Consider the following 16778-nt stretch of genomic DNA (forward strand, 5'->3'; position numbering starts at 1 on the left):
GTAGTTTTCCAATTGCAAGCGATTAACTTTGACAGAACTTTGACACAAACATCCAGGACCTTGGATAGTTCTTTTAAAGTTCACATTCTATGCTTGGAGCATTGACATGTGAACCACCAGCTATCATGTAACTGGCAAGAGTAAATAAATACATCAGCACCAAATGGAGTGTATGGCCATTTAATCCCATTCCCACGCAACAATATCTGGTTTTGTGTTCCTTCAAGTTGTTTCTGACCTATGTACACCTTAATGTAATCCTAGCATTGGGTTTTTGTGGCAAGATTCATTAAAAGGGGGTTTGTATTTGCCTACCTCCGAGGCTGAGAGTATATACTCTTGTAATATTGTTGTTGTGTGCCTTAAAGTCATTTGTGACTTATGGCGAACCTATCACAGAGTTTTCTAGGGCTGAGAGTGTGTGACTCACCCAAAGTCACCCAGTGGGTTTCCATGACCAAATGGAAAATTCAAACCCAATCCTCAGAGTCCTAGTCCTATACTGAAACCTCTAAACCAAGCTTGTCAAGGCCTATGTACTCTGAAGGCATCAGATCCTGTCTGATCTTGGACACTAAACAGGATCAGCCCTGGTTAGGACTTGGATGGGAGACAGCCAATAAATACCAGGTGCTGTTAGGCTATATTTCAGAGGCAGAGAATGGCAAACTGTCTCTGAGTACTGCTTAAGAAAACCCTGTAAAATTAATGGGGTCACGATGGGCTGCAAACAGACTGCAGAAATAATCTGGTTTGAACCCAGCCTCAGCAAACTACAATTCCCAGAATTCCATAGTATGGGGCCATGGCACTTAAAAGTGGGATCAAACCAGATTATTTCTGCAGTCTGGATGCGGCTCTGGGCAACTTAAAGTCATGCACACACGCACACAATATTCTACCAAGCAACATGTTTCACCATTCAAATTATGTGCAGATAAAACTAAATGGTGGACCAGGAGTAAGAAATAACCAGCACCAAGTGATTCTGACAGAGGACAGGAAAAGCAGAAAAGCTGCTACAGGGCTCTTCCTGATCACAAGTCACAGAAAACAAAACTGCAGATCTATTGGAAGTGAACTAGGCATCACAGGAAACACAAGGCCAAAGTGGGAGCTCAGAGGAAGAATGACAACAGAAGACAGCGAGGTCACAAAACTGAAATCACCACAAGTCAGGAGGAGTTTTAGACTGTAGCTCAATCCACACTGAACTTCTCAGTTTATTCAAGCTGAGAACAACAGTCAATTAAGAAACTACAGGAGCTTCAAGAGGGTGTGTGTGTGTGTGTGTGTGTGTGTGTGTGTGTGTGTGTGAAGAGCCTGGGGCTCTCCATAGGAGAACGTAAGCCTGCCTGGCCTTGCCTTCCATGCTACCTGGCCTACCGTGTTACTGGCACCCATCTTAAAATCTTCAGTGGCAAAGCTAATCAAAACCTAGGAGAGCAATCTGAGCCAGTATGGTGAAGTGGTTTGAGTGTTGGACTATGACTCTGGAGACCAGGGTTCAAATCCCAGTTTAGCCATAAAACCCAGTAGGTGACCTTGGGCAAGTCACACTCTCTCAGCCTCAGAGGAAGGCACTGGCAACCCCCCTCTGAACAAACCCTGCCAAGAAAACCCCATGGTAGGGTCGCTTGAGGGTCACCATAAGCTGGAACCGACTTGGAGGCACACAGCACACATTCTCAGCTCCAGACTGCCAAGCCACATTTCCTGTCTCTTGAGATAATACTATGAGGCTGCCATGAGCATCAAAGGCCAGGGAGTCTATCCAAGGCCTCCCTTCCTCTGCCACTCTCTGCAGGGAACCAGAGGCAAGATCATGGAGGGATTTGGGGACAAAGGCTGGCAATGCCTTGGCTGGGGAGGGGTCCAGGGAGGGGTCCTCCCTGGGTTCATAAACCTTGCCCTCCAGCCCCCAGATCAGGGGCACCGACCCCCTGGAGCCCTCCAAAGGCTGCGAGTTCAAATCCTCTGTTACCTTTCCCAGGCAAATGTGGCAAGTGATGGGCAGCGTGAGAGACAGCGTAACGTTCTGAACATTCTGAGCCATTGTGACGTCTCCGAATCCCGCGAGCGTGGACGTTCCAATCCACCACCGCGGCGGGCGGCCAAGGAGGACTCACTCTCTCTGGCTCACGCGGCTTGCAGGCTACGGCTACGGCGAGCCGGCGAGGCCAATCTTCCTCCCAGGAAACGAGGGCGCTTTTCAGAGTTCCAGAAGGGAGGGGGAGGAGAAGGAGGAGCGTGAACAACTAACTATTCGAGCCTCTCTCCCCCCCGGATGTGTGTTTTGGTCACGTCCAGGAGAGGGGCAGCCAATGGGCAGTGGGACGTACCATTCCAAAAAGAGGGGACGCCATTGCACAAGTGAAATAAACTAGCGCTGCATCCACACTGGAGGAATAATAACCCGGTTTGGCAGCGGTTTAACACTTTGTCTAGCTCAAGGCTATGGAATTCTGGGAGTTCCATAGCCCCACAACAAACTCCAACTCCCAGAATTCCATAGCAGTGAACCAGACAACAACTTAAAGCGGTGCCAAACCGGGTTATTATTCCTCCAGTGTGGATGTAGCCTAAATTGTGCCTTATCTTGCTACAAACCCAACATTTACACAGCTGTGTGGCAATTGTGGCCCTCCACTATATATACACACACACACACACACATATATATATATATATATATTAAAGACTTCATTGTTGTGTGCCTTCAAGTCATTTATATATAGATATATAGATATAATTTTATGGATTAAAATTTCAAATATTACGGTCCTTCCTTCTGTCAAATAGGCTTCATATAACAAATCATGTCATCGCAAAACATTTTGGCGTGAAAAGAGTTGTCACTTCCAATACATTCGTATATTACAAAAATAAATAAATAAATGATTAACTGTGATACAAAGATTTCTTATCCTTCTCTTCTCAATCCTTTCCTAATCTCTGACTTTTCCTTCATACCTAGTCTCCTCATTCGATTGTTTTCTCTCTCTACTTTGCAATCTGCATTCTAATAATCCCTTTACTTTCCCCTTTTCCAAATTGTCCTCTTCTCCATTTAAAATCTTACCTACTGTATATATTCATGTATAGGTCTAGAAATTCAGGTTAAAAAATTGGCCTGTGGGTCGACTTATCCACAGGTCAACAATATATGTACTGTATTTTAACTCTCTCTCTCTCTCTCTCTCTCTCACACACACACACACACACACAGTGAAAGGCAAGAGTTCAATCTGCCCTGGAAGCACTGACCCTCCTTCTAGTCTCTCATCCATCCAGCCCTAAGTTTAGTATGAGCACAAATAGTTATGCCAGCTGGGAATTTGTAACTTCTCTGGCATTATTTTCCTTTGCTTCATCCATTTTAGATCCTTTGTTACATGCTCCTAGGTTTTACCCTCGGGTCATATCAAAATCTGTAATTTTGGCCCCAAAACCTGCCCTCGGCTTATATATGAGGTCGAGTATATACAATAAATCACTTTCATATCCATACTACATTCTCTCACCTTCTCCGACTTACACCTTCATTTTTCCTAACATGCTTCTACCCATACTGTACTTTCTTTCTGCTCTTCATTCTTAGCAGGCATGCTTAACTTCCTTCTATCTTGATCCTGCTGGATTATTTGATATTTTACAAAGACCTTCTTATCTTATCCTTCCTTCAAGTCATTTCTGACTTAACAGTGATCCTGAGGCACAATTTATCGCAGTGTTTTGTTTTTTTCTCGGCAGAATTTTGTTCAGAGGGGGTTTGCCATTGCCATCCTCTAAGGCTGAGAGAGTGTGGCTTCTTGCCCAAGGTCACCCAGTGGCTGAGCAGGGATTCGAACCCTTGTCTCCCAGTGTCCTAGTCCAACGCTGAAACCTTGTAAGCTGTCCCGATTGCATTTTGTAGAGAGGCGGGATATAAATACATTTTATTATTATTACATCACACTGCTTCTTAAAACTTGCCATAAGCTCCCACAGTTGGCAGTGCAGGCAACAGGACTGATGGGAGTCAGAGGCAACAGTTGCCCAGATGTGTCCTCACCGCAAAATGTAAGACATTCAAGAAAAAAGGTAGGCCGTGCCCAAATAAAAGCTAAAAACATTTGTAGGAATATACAGCCAGCCCTCTGTTTTCGCAAGGGATCTGTTCTGTACCACTACCCAAAACGGAGACTCACCGATATTCAGTTCCCATTGAATTTAATGGGGGTCGCCCCCTGTGAATACAGTGGACCCTTGTTATATGCTGAGGTTTGCTTCCAAGATCCCCCGTGGATAACAAAATCTGTAGATGCTCAAATTCCATTAAATATAATGACATAGCAAAACGGTGTCCCTTATAAAAAATGGAAAATCAAGGTTTGATATTTGAAATTTCTACTTTTTTTGAACATTTTCAAACCGTGGATGCTTGAATCCGTGTATAAAAAATCCGTGTATAAGATGGGCTGACTGTATTCAAGACTGCGGATCTCAAGTTCGCAAGAATGGAGGGGCGACTGTAAATCCATGCTTCTTAGTCATGCTCTAAATGGAGGACCTCTTGAAATTCCTCCTGGACAGAAGGTTGAAATGTAGGGCAGGTCCTGGAAAAGGAGGACGTCTGGTCACCTTGCTTTCTTCACAACCTTACACCTACCCCACTAGTTCAAAATTATTTATTTATTTATTTAATTTTTATTCCACCTTTCTCCCAAAAAGGGACCCAAGGTGGCTCACAATACAAAAACACATTAAAACAACATTTTAAAAAAAACCATTAAAATAGCTTAATTAAACAGTAAAAAGTTAAATTTTTTTAAACATACAGAATTTAAAACATACAAAGGTTAAAAATAATATAAACCAACGCCCTCACACACACATGGTTATATTGTGGATGTGCATTATTATGATAGGTCAAGAGCGGCTTTTTAAAAATATGTAAAGCTATCTTATATCAGTGTAAAGTCAATGTATCTTATATCAGGTTACATAATTTATCCTGGTTTAACAAGGAAAGTTCTACAGGTACCATGGACTGCCAAAAGAGTTTGACCAGATGTCCTCCTTTTTCAGGACATGTCCTACATTTCAGCCCTCTGTCAAATTTCAAATTGTCCTCCATTTTGAGCATGGATAAGAAGCATGGATTTATATTTATATTAGTGCTTTTGGCTTTTATTTTAGAGTGTCCTGCTTTTTCATTGAATGCCCTACATTTTGCAGTGCCTTGTCCTCCTTTGTGGCAACGACATCTGGTCACCCTGTGCCAAAATGATCAAGAAAAGGGTCCTAGAGCAAATCAAGCCTGAACTCTCCCTAGAATCTAAAAATGACTAATCTGAGGCTATTGTACTTTGGACATCTCATGACGCATGAGAAAAGACAATAATGTTTGTTAAGGTGGAAGGCTTATTCATAGGATCGCCATATGTTGAAGCCAAATTGACAGTAATTAACAGTAATAATGAGGTAGTAATAAGAAGGATGAAGGAAAAAAGTCCAAAGGCAGGCTTACTGTTGAACATAAAAAACCCAAAAATAATGACCACAGAGTGCTTAGATAAATTTAAACTAGACAATAAGGAAACAAAATAGTAAAGAGTTCTCCTATCTGGGATCAAACATAGGAATGGCGACTGCAGCCAGGAAATCAGAAGAAGATTAAGAATAGGGAGAGTGACTATGAAAGAACTAGAAATGATCGTAAAATGCAATGATATACAACTGAACACAAAAGTTAGAATCACACAAGCCATTGTATTCCCTATTACCGCTATAAAACACCATTCATTTACCATGTGTGGATGTGAGAGCTGGACAATTAAGAAACAAGATAGGAAGAAAATCAATTCATTTGAGATGTGGTCCTGGAGAAGAATGCTGAGGATCCCATGGACACCCAAAAACAGCAGATCAAGCCAGAAATCTCCCCGAAAGCCAAGATGACAAAACGCAGGCTGGTGCACATCATGAGAAGGCATGAATTGTTGGAAAAAACAGTAAGGCTAGAAAAATTGGAGGGAAGTAGAAAGAGAGGAAAAACCACATGCTAGATGGATGGACTCTATTACGGAGGTCATGGGTATAAGTTTACAGGAAATAAGCAGAGCAGTGGAAGACAGGGAGTCTTGGAGATGTCTCATCCACAGGGTCGCCACAGATTGAGATTGACTTGAGGGCAGCTAACAACAACAAATAGGAAGCTGAAGGTTAAAATATCTGGAGGGCCTCATTTGTCTTTTCCTGATACAAGCTGTCCCAATGTAGGTAGAATTCAGAGAGATAGCCATGTTGGGCTGGAATATCAGTATGCAAAGGGATCTTATAGCACAATTGAGATCCCTTTACAAGCTGTACCTAGTTTCCCCTCCCCTCAGTTTTCCGCAGATGAAGAAGCTGGGTGGGTTGAATTGTTTGTATTGTGATATATTTTTGTGTATTGTGATATATAATTGTTTGTAAAGGTTTTAATACCTTTACCTGTTCTCAGTCCTTCTCATCTATTATTATTGGCAGGATGGGGTGGGGTTGACAACAATCTTGTCCTCATGTTTTTCAAAGAACATGCAGTTTATTCTTTGTCATCTATATTTCTGAGTAGCTAATTATATAAATAATTAAATGGGACCATATACTAGATGACATCAAGATACAGGTTCCTTTGCTTCGAGCTAGCTAATAAAATTTATGTTGATCTTCTAATGTTGTTTTTAAAACTATAAAACACACTTCATTTCCCCCAGTTAGGCCTTGAACAGATGTAAAATAGGCATCAAAATCAATTGAGAAAACTTCTTCCTTTTCTTTTCCTATTGTGTAAAATGCAAAGGTTGAAAAGGTTTCCGGTGCAATCAATTCCTTTTCCTGGGGACATGCTCTGACCAGTTAAAGTGAATGGGGATTTTTCATTTTAAAAAAGAGTGATTAGTTAACAGCAGCCCTGTCTTCAAATAATTGCCCTAACTGTTAATTTTAATTATGATTATTTTTAAAACAACAACATCAGTAGAGTTAAAATTGAAATTCCTGAGAGTCCAAAAGTTCCCTCTGCTGGCTGACTGAATTATGATCTTACTGATCTGAAGTCGAAGGCTTCATGGCTGGCATCCATAATTATTTGTGGGTTTTTCGGGCTATGTGGCCATGTTCTAGAAGAGTTTGTTCCAGACATTCGTCAGAAGATGCCAGCCACAGATGATGGCGAAACGACAGGAATAAACTCTTCTAGAACATAGTCACATAGCCCAAAAAACCCACAAAAATCTATCTTACTCATCTGTTTTTTCTAGCTTTGTGCATCTGTATATATGCCTTCAAGTTGCCTGTTGACTTATGGTGACCCTATGAATTTCATAGGTTTTTTTTTAAGGCAAGGAATATTCAGAGGTGGTTTTACCAATTCCTTCCTCTGAAATATGACTTAGTATTCATTGCGGGTCTCCCATCCAGGTACATGCTATTAAAAGAACTGGCAAATGTAATATCGGAGCCATTGGCAATAATCTTTGAGAACTCCTGGAGAACAGGAGAAGTCCCAGCAGACTGGAGGAGGGCAAACGTTGTCCCCATCTTCAAAAATGGAAAAAAAGGGGATCCCAACAATTATCATCCAGTTAGTCTGACATCTATACTAGGAAAGATTCTAGAGCAGTTCATTAAACAGAGAGTCTGTGAACATCTAGAAGGCAATGCCATAATCACAAAAAGTCAACATGGTTTTCAGAGAAAGAAGTCATGCCAGAAAATATGTCTTTTTTTGATAAAATTACCAGCTTGGTAGATGAAGGGAATGCTGTGGAAATAGTATACTGTATCTTGATTTCAGTAAGGCCTTTGGCAAAGTTCCCCATGAAATTCTTGCAAACAAGCTAGTGAAATATGGGCTAGACAAGGTAACTGTTACATGGATTTGTAATTGGTTGACTGGCCAAACCCAAAGAGTGCTCAATAATGGCTCCTTTTCATCCTGGAGAGAAGTGACCAGTGGGGTCCCACAGGGCTCTGTCCTGGGGCCTGTGCTATTCAACATCTTTATAAATGACTTCAATGACAGAATTGGGGGTATACTTATCAAATTTGCAGATGACACCAAATTAGGAGGAGTAGCTAATACCCCAGAGGACAGGATCAAACTTTAGAATGACCTTAATAGATTAGAAAGCTGGGCCAAAGCTAACAAAATGAATTTCAACATGGAGAAATGTAAGGTACCGCACTTAGGGTGAAAAAATGAAAAGCACAGATATAGGATGGGTGACACCTGGCTGAACAAAACTACATGTGAAAGGGATCTGGGAGTCCAAGTAGACCACAAATTGAACATGAGTCAACAGTGCGATGCGGCAGCTAACAAGGCCACTGCAATTTTAGGCTATATCAATAAAAGTATAGTATCTAGATCAGGGGAAGTAATAGTGCCACTCTGTTCTGCTCTGGTCAGACCCCACCTGGAATATTGTGTCCAGTTCTGGGCACCACAATTTAAAAAGGATGTTGAGAAACTGGAGCATTGTTCCAAAGGAGGGCAACTAAAATGGTGAAGGGTCTGGAAACCATGTCCTATCAGGACTTAAGGAGCTGGGGATGTTTAGCCTGGAGAAGAGAAGGTTAAGAGATGATGTGATAGCCCTGTTTAAATAATTGAAGGGATGTCATATTGAGGAAGGAGCTAACTTGTTTTCTGCTGCTCCAGAGACTAGGACCCGGAGCAATGGATGCAAGCTCCAGGAAAAGAGATTCCACATCGACATTAGGAGGAACATCCTGACAGTAAGGGCTGTTCGACAATGGAACACACTCCCTTGGAGTGTGGGGTAGTCTCCTTCCTTGGAGATATTCAAACAGAGGCTGGATGGCTATCTGTCGGGTATGGTTTGATTTGGATTTCCTGCATGGCAGAATGGGGCTGGACTGGATGGCCCTTGTGGTCTCTTCCAACTCTATGATTCTACACTCGGTGCTCTGTATCCATGGATTCTTTGTCCATGGATTCAAATATCCATGCTTGAAAAGATTTTTTTTTAAAAAGTATAAATTCCAAATAGCAAACCTTGATTTTGACATTTTATGTAAGGAACACTATTTTACTATGTTATTGTATTTAATGGGATTCATGGATTTTGGTATCTAGGGGGGGCCTTGGAACCAAACCCCAGCAGATAACAAGGGGTCACTGTAATAACCAGGGATGACCTTGACTAGTTTTCACAATCAGACAGGATCTGGTGCTTTTGGGGTATTTAGGCTACTGCTAAGAAATTTTATAGCTATTTCGGTTTTGCTTCCATTATTTTCTTTCCTGATAGATCTGTTGGCACTGTTAGGCTTTCAGATGCTATTACTCTGTCAAAGAGAACAAATTGAAGTCATGGGGAAGGGAAGGGAGGTTCTGTTTCTCAAGATTCTCTTTACTGAGTTGAGTGTCATTGTTTCTTTCCTGGTCTTTTCACTGTTACTTCTTGTCCTTCCCACAAGTGACCCAAAAGTAGGACATGGGTCCAAACATCTTCCCTCTTGGTGCCCTCTCACTTAGGTTCCCCAATATACTGTCTTTGATATTGGAGAAAATATATAGCAATCACTACTGATTCCCCTGGATAACATTGTCATCCATAAATTTGTCTAATTTCCACTTAAGCTGCGCATGTTGGCACCCATCACTACATCTTTTGGCAGTGAATTCCACAGACTGAATATGTACTGCGTGAAGAATCTGTTCTTTTGGTCTTTCTTGAATCTCCCACAAATCAGTAGATATTCCCATTCTTTTCATTATTTCTTTTATTATGAGAGAAAGAAAAGTTTCCCCACTGTTTTTTGTGTGTGTGTGTGTGTGGGTTTTTTGGGCTATGTGGCCATGTTTTAGAAGATTTTCTTCCTGATGTTTCGCCAGCATCTGTGGCTGGCATCTTCAGAGAATGCTTGCCTGGAAAAAGTGGGTCTATATATACTGTGTGAGCCTGGGAATGCAGGAGTGATTTGCTTTGTATTGTTCTGTGCTGATGGCAGGCCTCAAGCGGGGAGGCTAATGGCCTACCATCAGCACAGAACAATACACATTGGTGTTCAAATCCTGGCAGCAAAAGAGAAATTAAGGGAGAACATTAAGATGTTACCAACTGGCCAGTGGCAATTTGGATAGTTCTGTGTGTGTGCATATTGCTGCATTTGGAGCACTGATCCTACCTGTACTTCAATGGGTAGATTTGCAAATAAACAGCACCATCTATAATAGGGTTCTGAAAGTCTGGGAGCTGTTTCTCCACTGGGACTGCTGCATCACTGATTTTCCCATCAAACTTTGGCACTTTGGTGGTATGAAAAATCGGAATTTTACTTTTTATATATATATAAAAAAAGCCATCTTGCATTTTAACAAGCTACAGATTTCCCATGTACTTTACTGATGAGTAAAGCCATGCTTTCAGGAGGGTGGATCTAATAGTAAGTGAGATGAGTAGCAAGTCTATGCTTCATTTAGAAGGAAATTGCACTTTTCATACCACTGTATCATTAAATTTCAAACAGCAGAATCAATGAAAGTCATGATGTCTATGAATTTTCAGAGATTCCTAAGGTCCTCCACCACCTCTAAAAATACTTGAGACAAGCATTCACACATTCACTAAAATCATTACTAAAGTCGTTCAAGAAAAGTGATGAACAGTAGCAAATTGTTGTACGTCTTGGTTTCCTTTCCTCACTATTATATGTCTTTTGACACTGTTTTACTAATGTTGATGCTCTGTTTTTGTTTTTATTTTTAACTGATCCTCATGTTGGTGAAAACCTGAAGTTTCTTACAGTTTCATGCCTCCTTACAATTTAGGACTTTGTAGCTTCATTTGTAGCAAAAAATAAAAGAAAAAAGAAAAAAATCAATTTGTAATTATATTCTGAATAAACGGTATTTTTAATATGTCGGGACATAATTTTATTCCTAAATTATATAATTATAATAGATTTTATGTTTCTAAAATAACAAAATAACTTGCATAGTTATTTGGTTTTTTTTAAAAAATATGGTCAGTTTTATGCATGCAGTTTTATGAATAAAGTTTAGTCCGTTTTATGAATTTAGATCTGTTTGTCCTATAAGTGCACAGCCTACTTGTCTTCTAGAAAGAACACAGAAATACAGTTACAAGATTTTCTAGCATTTCAGACTCAATATTTGATCTGTTAGGAAATATTCCCTCTACATAGCCTGCTCAGTTTTGCTATGGCAAATCATGAGTGTGTTTTGTTGTGAAGATCTGTGGTTATAATTGGTTATGGTATATAGACCTGTGGTTACAAAATTGGCCTGGGTAATATCTGTGATCTCAGCAGTATTGATTCCCATCTGCGTATCTGAATCGTCATCACTGACTAAACAACTTGCAGTCAAACAACAAACAAATAACTCTCTCTAGCCCTCCCCCCAAATGTTTGAGGTTGCAGTCTCATGTACACAGCCTTGGGAGTAATAATCTCAATAGTATGTAATAGGTATCATTTCAGAAAGAGAGTATTCACATTATAACAAGTCAGTTACCCAATATTGGTGGGAACAGGATTCCAGGTTAGAGAGGAAATCTTGGTGTGATCCAGGAAGTTTTTTTATTTTCTCACATACATACAGCCATTTCAGCTCATTTGATAGCAGGGTAGTGGCTGGCTTGGATATAGGTTTGACTGATGCTGCTCTGCTCCAGTTTTCATCATAATTGCTTATGCATTTTTACAGAGGGGCAAACCAGAGATTGGAAAGTTGCTGCAGTCTTTTGTATCTCCTTTTTTGTGGATGGGAATGTATATTTACCGCTTCCAATCTGTTGACCATTGTTTTGTTTTCCATATCTGTTGACAAATGTTGCTTAGCACTAGAATTGACTCTGTCAATGTGGATCGCAGCAGTTCAGTTAGAATATTACCTGTTCCTGGAGACTTCAGAAAAATCTATCAGACACTCACCTGCTTCATTTCTTTTGCCTAATCCAAATCTGCATACTGTTTTTGATTCTTCTTTGCTTCCTACTTTTGCATCCCAATCACCTATGATCAATTTGATATCCTGTGTTGGTGTGCTGTCAGTTTCTTCCTGTACTCCTTCATATAATCTTTCAATTTCTTCCTGTTCTGCACCTGTGGTTGGTGCATATACTTGAATTATATTCATAGGTTACATGGAGCCTTACTGACATGACATGTTCTGCTTTTGCAGTTAAATAAATAAATGCACAAATCTGTTCTGTGATCCACAAAAAATCCCACCTGAAATGATGGTAGGGGTGCTTTTCAGCTGAATTCATAGATCTGAGGCTTCTAAGCAATGGCCAGGAGGAAGATGTACAGGCTCCACCAGCCTTGTGATGCCACAGAAATCATATGAAGTGTTCAATATGAACTGGTACTTCTACATAGGACTTGTACCTGTGACCACCATGATTAGCAAGAGGGATGTAGCTTTCCTCCCAACTACAGTGATTGTCCAAATCATAGCATCCTTAAGGACAGCTCACTGGGGAATTGTCAGTTAATAGGATCAGTGCCTCTGCACCAGGCTCAGTAGGAATTGAACCTCTTGGATAGCCTGAGCATTGTCACAGGTCACTGTGTAAGAGCTAACAAAGGTGTGAGGCTAGGCACAACACTGCAGACTTTACACATACTGACATGGGAAGAGGTCTCATTGAACCCAAGTGTTTATGTCCAAATATACTTCCATGCCATTGGACTGATTTTAACCTACAGAGTAAAAGGTATTCTACATCTCTCAATGCATTGACTATTCACACACAGATATTTTAATACAGATATTATTGGTGTGGGGAGGGGAGGAAGAAAAACTGATTTGGCATTAGAATGAAAACGTAGGGGTATAAAAATTGAAAACATGCTATCTGTCAAGAAATAAAACATAAAATTGGATCAGAAATCAATATTTATGAATTCATGATTAGGTGACAGATGAGAAAATGATTACAAAGCCAGGTCTGAAACATCTACTTAAATTGATTATCTCTGAGTCATACACACACACACACACACACACACACACACACACACACACTAAATAGGTCAATGAAAAAGTGAAGTCAATCAATTTTTAATAGCACTTAAGATTTTATGATTTTTAAACTTTCTTTTAAATAATTAATCAGAAAAATGAATCTAATTTACACAAGGTGGTGGAAGGTGTTCCGTATCTAGTTGATGGTGTGCTTAATGAGGAAATTCAATTAAGGTTGTCTTTTCATAATAAATCTGTTTGGATTAATGGAGCCTTTTGATTGGTTAAAACATTTCATATTGGAATGATCATGAAGGTATACTCATTTGATATGACAGCAAGATCTCCTGACTTGTGAGTGTGTGTACATGCATGTGAATGCATGCATGCAATGAACATAAAATTTCATGTTTGCTGTATTTCAGATTAGCATTATGTTGAAATAGGGTAGCAACTAGAGGATCATTTATGGTTGGATACTATATGATTATGATTATGATTATACTTTATTTATATAGTGCTGTAGATTTATAATGTCCTCATTATAAAATTTCTACAACATACTACTAGTAACATAAAAAGGAAAAGGGAAGAGAAGGAGGGGAGTGGTGACACCTTTAAGACTAGCTGGTTTTAATTTCCCCATGAGCTTTCATGGATATAAGCTGACTTCTTCATATCCAAGACAGAGTGATAATAAATGCTCAGATATAAAATTTAAACCAAGGATGTGGATGCTATATGATCAGAAGAGGAACACAATACATGATCCTGATGAAATAAAAATAAGATGGAAACAATACACAGAAGAGCTGTATTAAAAATGTGAAGGGATGAATAGTACATGGGGAAAAGGAACTTATGAACCCCAAATTTTGGAAAGCAAAGTGAAAGCCACACACAAAGCAATTGGGGAAATAAATCACCAGGAACAGATGGCATACCAGCAGAACTACTACAAGCCACAGAAGTAGAATCAAGGTCAGTTCTAATTAAAATCTGCCAACAAATAAAGGAAACAAAGCGGTGGTCCACAGACTGGAAGTGATCAATATACAGTGCATTCCTATACACAAAAAATCTGACACAAAAGATTGCAGACCATTGCACCAATTTCCATGCAGGCAAATGCATGCTCAAAATCCTGTGGCAAAGACTCCTACCATATATGGAGAGAAAAATTCTAGTGGTACAAACTGGTTTCAAGAAAGGAAGAGGCACTAGGGACACATTGCATACATATGATGGATAATGGAGCGTGTCAAAGAATTCCAAAAGAAAATCTGCTTGTCCTTTATTGACTACAGGAAAGCCTTTGACTGCATAGATAATGGAAAGCTGTCATATGCTTTCAAGGAAATGGGAGTACCACTACATTTGATTGTCCTGATGACCTTTACTCAGGACAAAAGGCTGCCATCAGAACTGAATATGGAAAAACATAATGGTTCCCTATCAGCAAAGGGTCAGGCAAGGTTGCATTCTATCACCATATTTAATTAGTCTGCATTCAGAAATATCATATGCAGAGCAGACCTAGAGGCTAAACAGATCGGCCCTTTGCACTGCCTTCTGGACGGCTTGGGAGCACGGCATTTACACACCACATGTTCCCAAGCCACCCGGAAGCTGCCCACCCATTTACACAGGGTGGCTTGATGACACTTTGGTGGCGTGGTGTTGACACACTGCATGCTGCTGGCATGTCATGAAGCCAGTTTCTGGATGGTTTAGGGTGGCTTCAAGGCAGATTAGGGATGGAAATCTTTAATAAATACTAGAGAAAGAGGGGGACTGACATTTCCAGACTTAAAAATATAATTACCACACATACTGCTTGGACTGGTTAAAACTTGGATACAATTAAAAGAAGAAAATTTATTAAATTTAGAAGGGTTCAGTGCCAGATACGGCTGGCATGCCTATCTGTGGTATGAAAAATTAGAACAAATTAAAAAATTTAATGGCCACATAATAAGAAGATTGCTACTGAGGACCTGGAAAAAGTATTTAAGAAAAAACTATCAACAAATTCTGGATTAGATTTCAGCCCACGAAGCCTTTTTAAGGAGAGAAAAACCTCCAGAAAACAGTGGGTTGAAGTATAAAGATATCCTGAAGTGGGAAAATGAGAAACCAATATTGAAAAATTAGGAAGAATTAAAAAGAGAAAGAATAAGTCTACAATGGTTCCCCCATTGACAACTTATAGAAAGATTTAAAATGGATATTAAATTATATGGAATTACAAAAGAAAGAAAAAACAGAATTAGAAGAAATAATAATAGAAAACAAAAAAGAACAATTTCAAGAGCTTATAAATTATGTTTAAAATTAGAGTTAGAATTAGTAATGATAAAATCATGTATGATTGAGTGGGCAATAAATATAGGCCATTGCATACAATTGGAAAGCATGGGAAAACATGGGGATGTGATTTGAAATTTACTTTGTGTATGGATATAAAAGAAAATTTCACAAAAATAATGTGCAGATGGCATTTAATACCATCTAGACTAGCTAAAATGTACAGGAATATTGGAGGGATCTATTGGAAATGTCAAGGACAAAAAGCTTCTTTTTTCCCATATGTGGTGGACCTGCCCCAAAACAAAAATATACTGGCAAGTAATCTATAAAATAATACAAGATATATACCAGATAAACATTAAATTTGAACCAGAAATTTGTCCAAACCATTTTATTCCGTGCATCACCGTGTAAAGGTACCAATCAGGAGAAACAAACAAACTAAGTCCATGATCCAAGATGGCTTTTTATTTTGCATGCAAATGAACACAGGGGAATCATTTCTACCAAACTGTGTTCCCGGACAAAGTGTAGAGCAGCCTTTTATACAGAAGACAGTGCTTAGGTTTCGTTTCTTTAAGTGGGCACCCTCCTCCTGAACTTTCAATAACCCAAGTTAAAAAAGTGTGTTCTTAACATTTAATGAGGATGGAACTCTATGTCTTATCACCGAAGACTGATTTATCTCCCTCCCTGTCTGGGTCAGCTTGGCCTTGACTCGCAGGTGCACTGTCATCGTGCCAAAACTCAGAAAGGGGAAGGTGGGCAGAGAAAGTAAAGAGTAGAAGGGGGCAACCCAGCCAAAGGAAGAGCAGCGAGAGAGAGGAGGGGTTTATCAAACCCTAACAACCGTGTATGAATGCAAAAGCTGGACAGTGAAGAAAACCAGTAAAAAGAATATCAACTCATTTGAGACGTGGTGCTGGAGAAGAGTGCTGAGGATACCATGGAAGCCAAAATGACAAACAAATGGCTCCTTGAACAGATCAAGCCTGAAATCTCCTTGGAAGCCAAGATGATCAAATTGAGGCTGTTGTACTTTGGCCACATCATGAGAAGGCATGACTCACTGGAAAATACAATAATGCTCAGAAAAGTAGAGGGTAATAGAAAGAGAAGAAGATGACACACCAGATGCATAGTAATCAAGGAGATCACGGGCCTTAATTTGCAGGATTATACAGAGCAGTGGAGGACAGAGGAGCATGGTGATATCTCATCCACAGGGTTGCCACATAATAAACTGGCTGCCTATGTTGGGCAACCACTCTACCTCACCCCTCCCACCTTAAGAACACTTATGTTGTTCTTGATTTTAAGTTACTTTTAAAGTGGCAGGTTTGTGGTTTTCCTCCTCAGAAGAGAAAGAATATCACATGCTTCAATGTTGGCCTTTGTGTCCTGTTTCTGCTTTGTGCACTACTGTGTAGACCCCTAAGAGATTGTATTTGGTAGCATAGGCCAGCAGTTTGTAGAA

General features: G+C 39.9%; 1 protein-coding gene across 1 annotated transcript in view; it reads right to left on the reverse strand.

The window, feature by feature from the left end:
* The window catches only part of OBI1 (ORC ubiquitin ligase 1), a 41854-nt gene extending 39675 nt beyond the window's left edge, over positions 1-2179 (reverse strand). Inside the window, exon 1 of the mRNA XM_042460273.1 lies at positions 1985-2179. Coding sequence (XP_042316207.1) covers positions 1985-2056 — 72 coding nt within the window. The 5' untranslated portion in view covers positions 2057-2179. The remainder of the gene's footprint in view (positions 1-1984) is intronic.
* Positions 2180-16778: the final 14599 nt, after the last annotated feature.

This window comes from Sceloporus undulatus, chromosome 3 (assembly GCF_019175285.1).
Source record: "Sceloporus undulatus isolate JIND9_A2432 ecotype Alabama chromosome 3, SceUnd_v1.1, whole genome shotgun sequence".
Lineage (NCBI taxonomy): Eukaryota > Metazoa > Chordata > Lepidosauria > Squamata > Phrynosomatidae > Sceloporus > Sceloporus undulatus.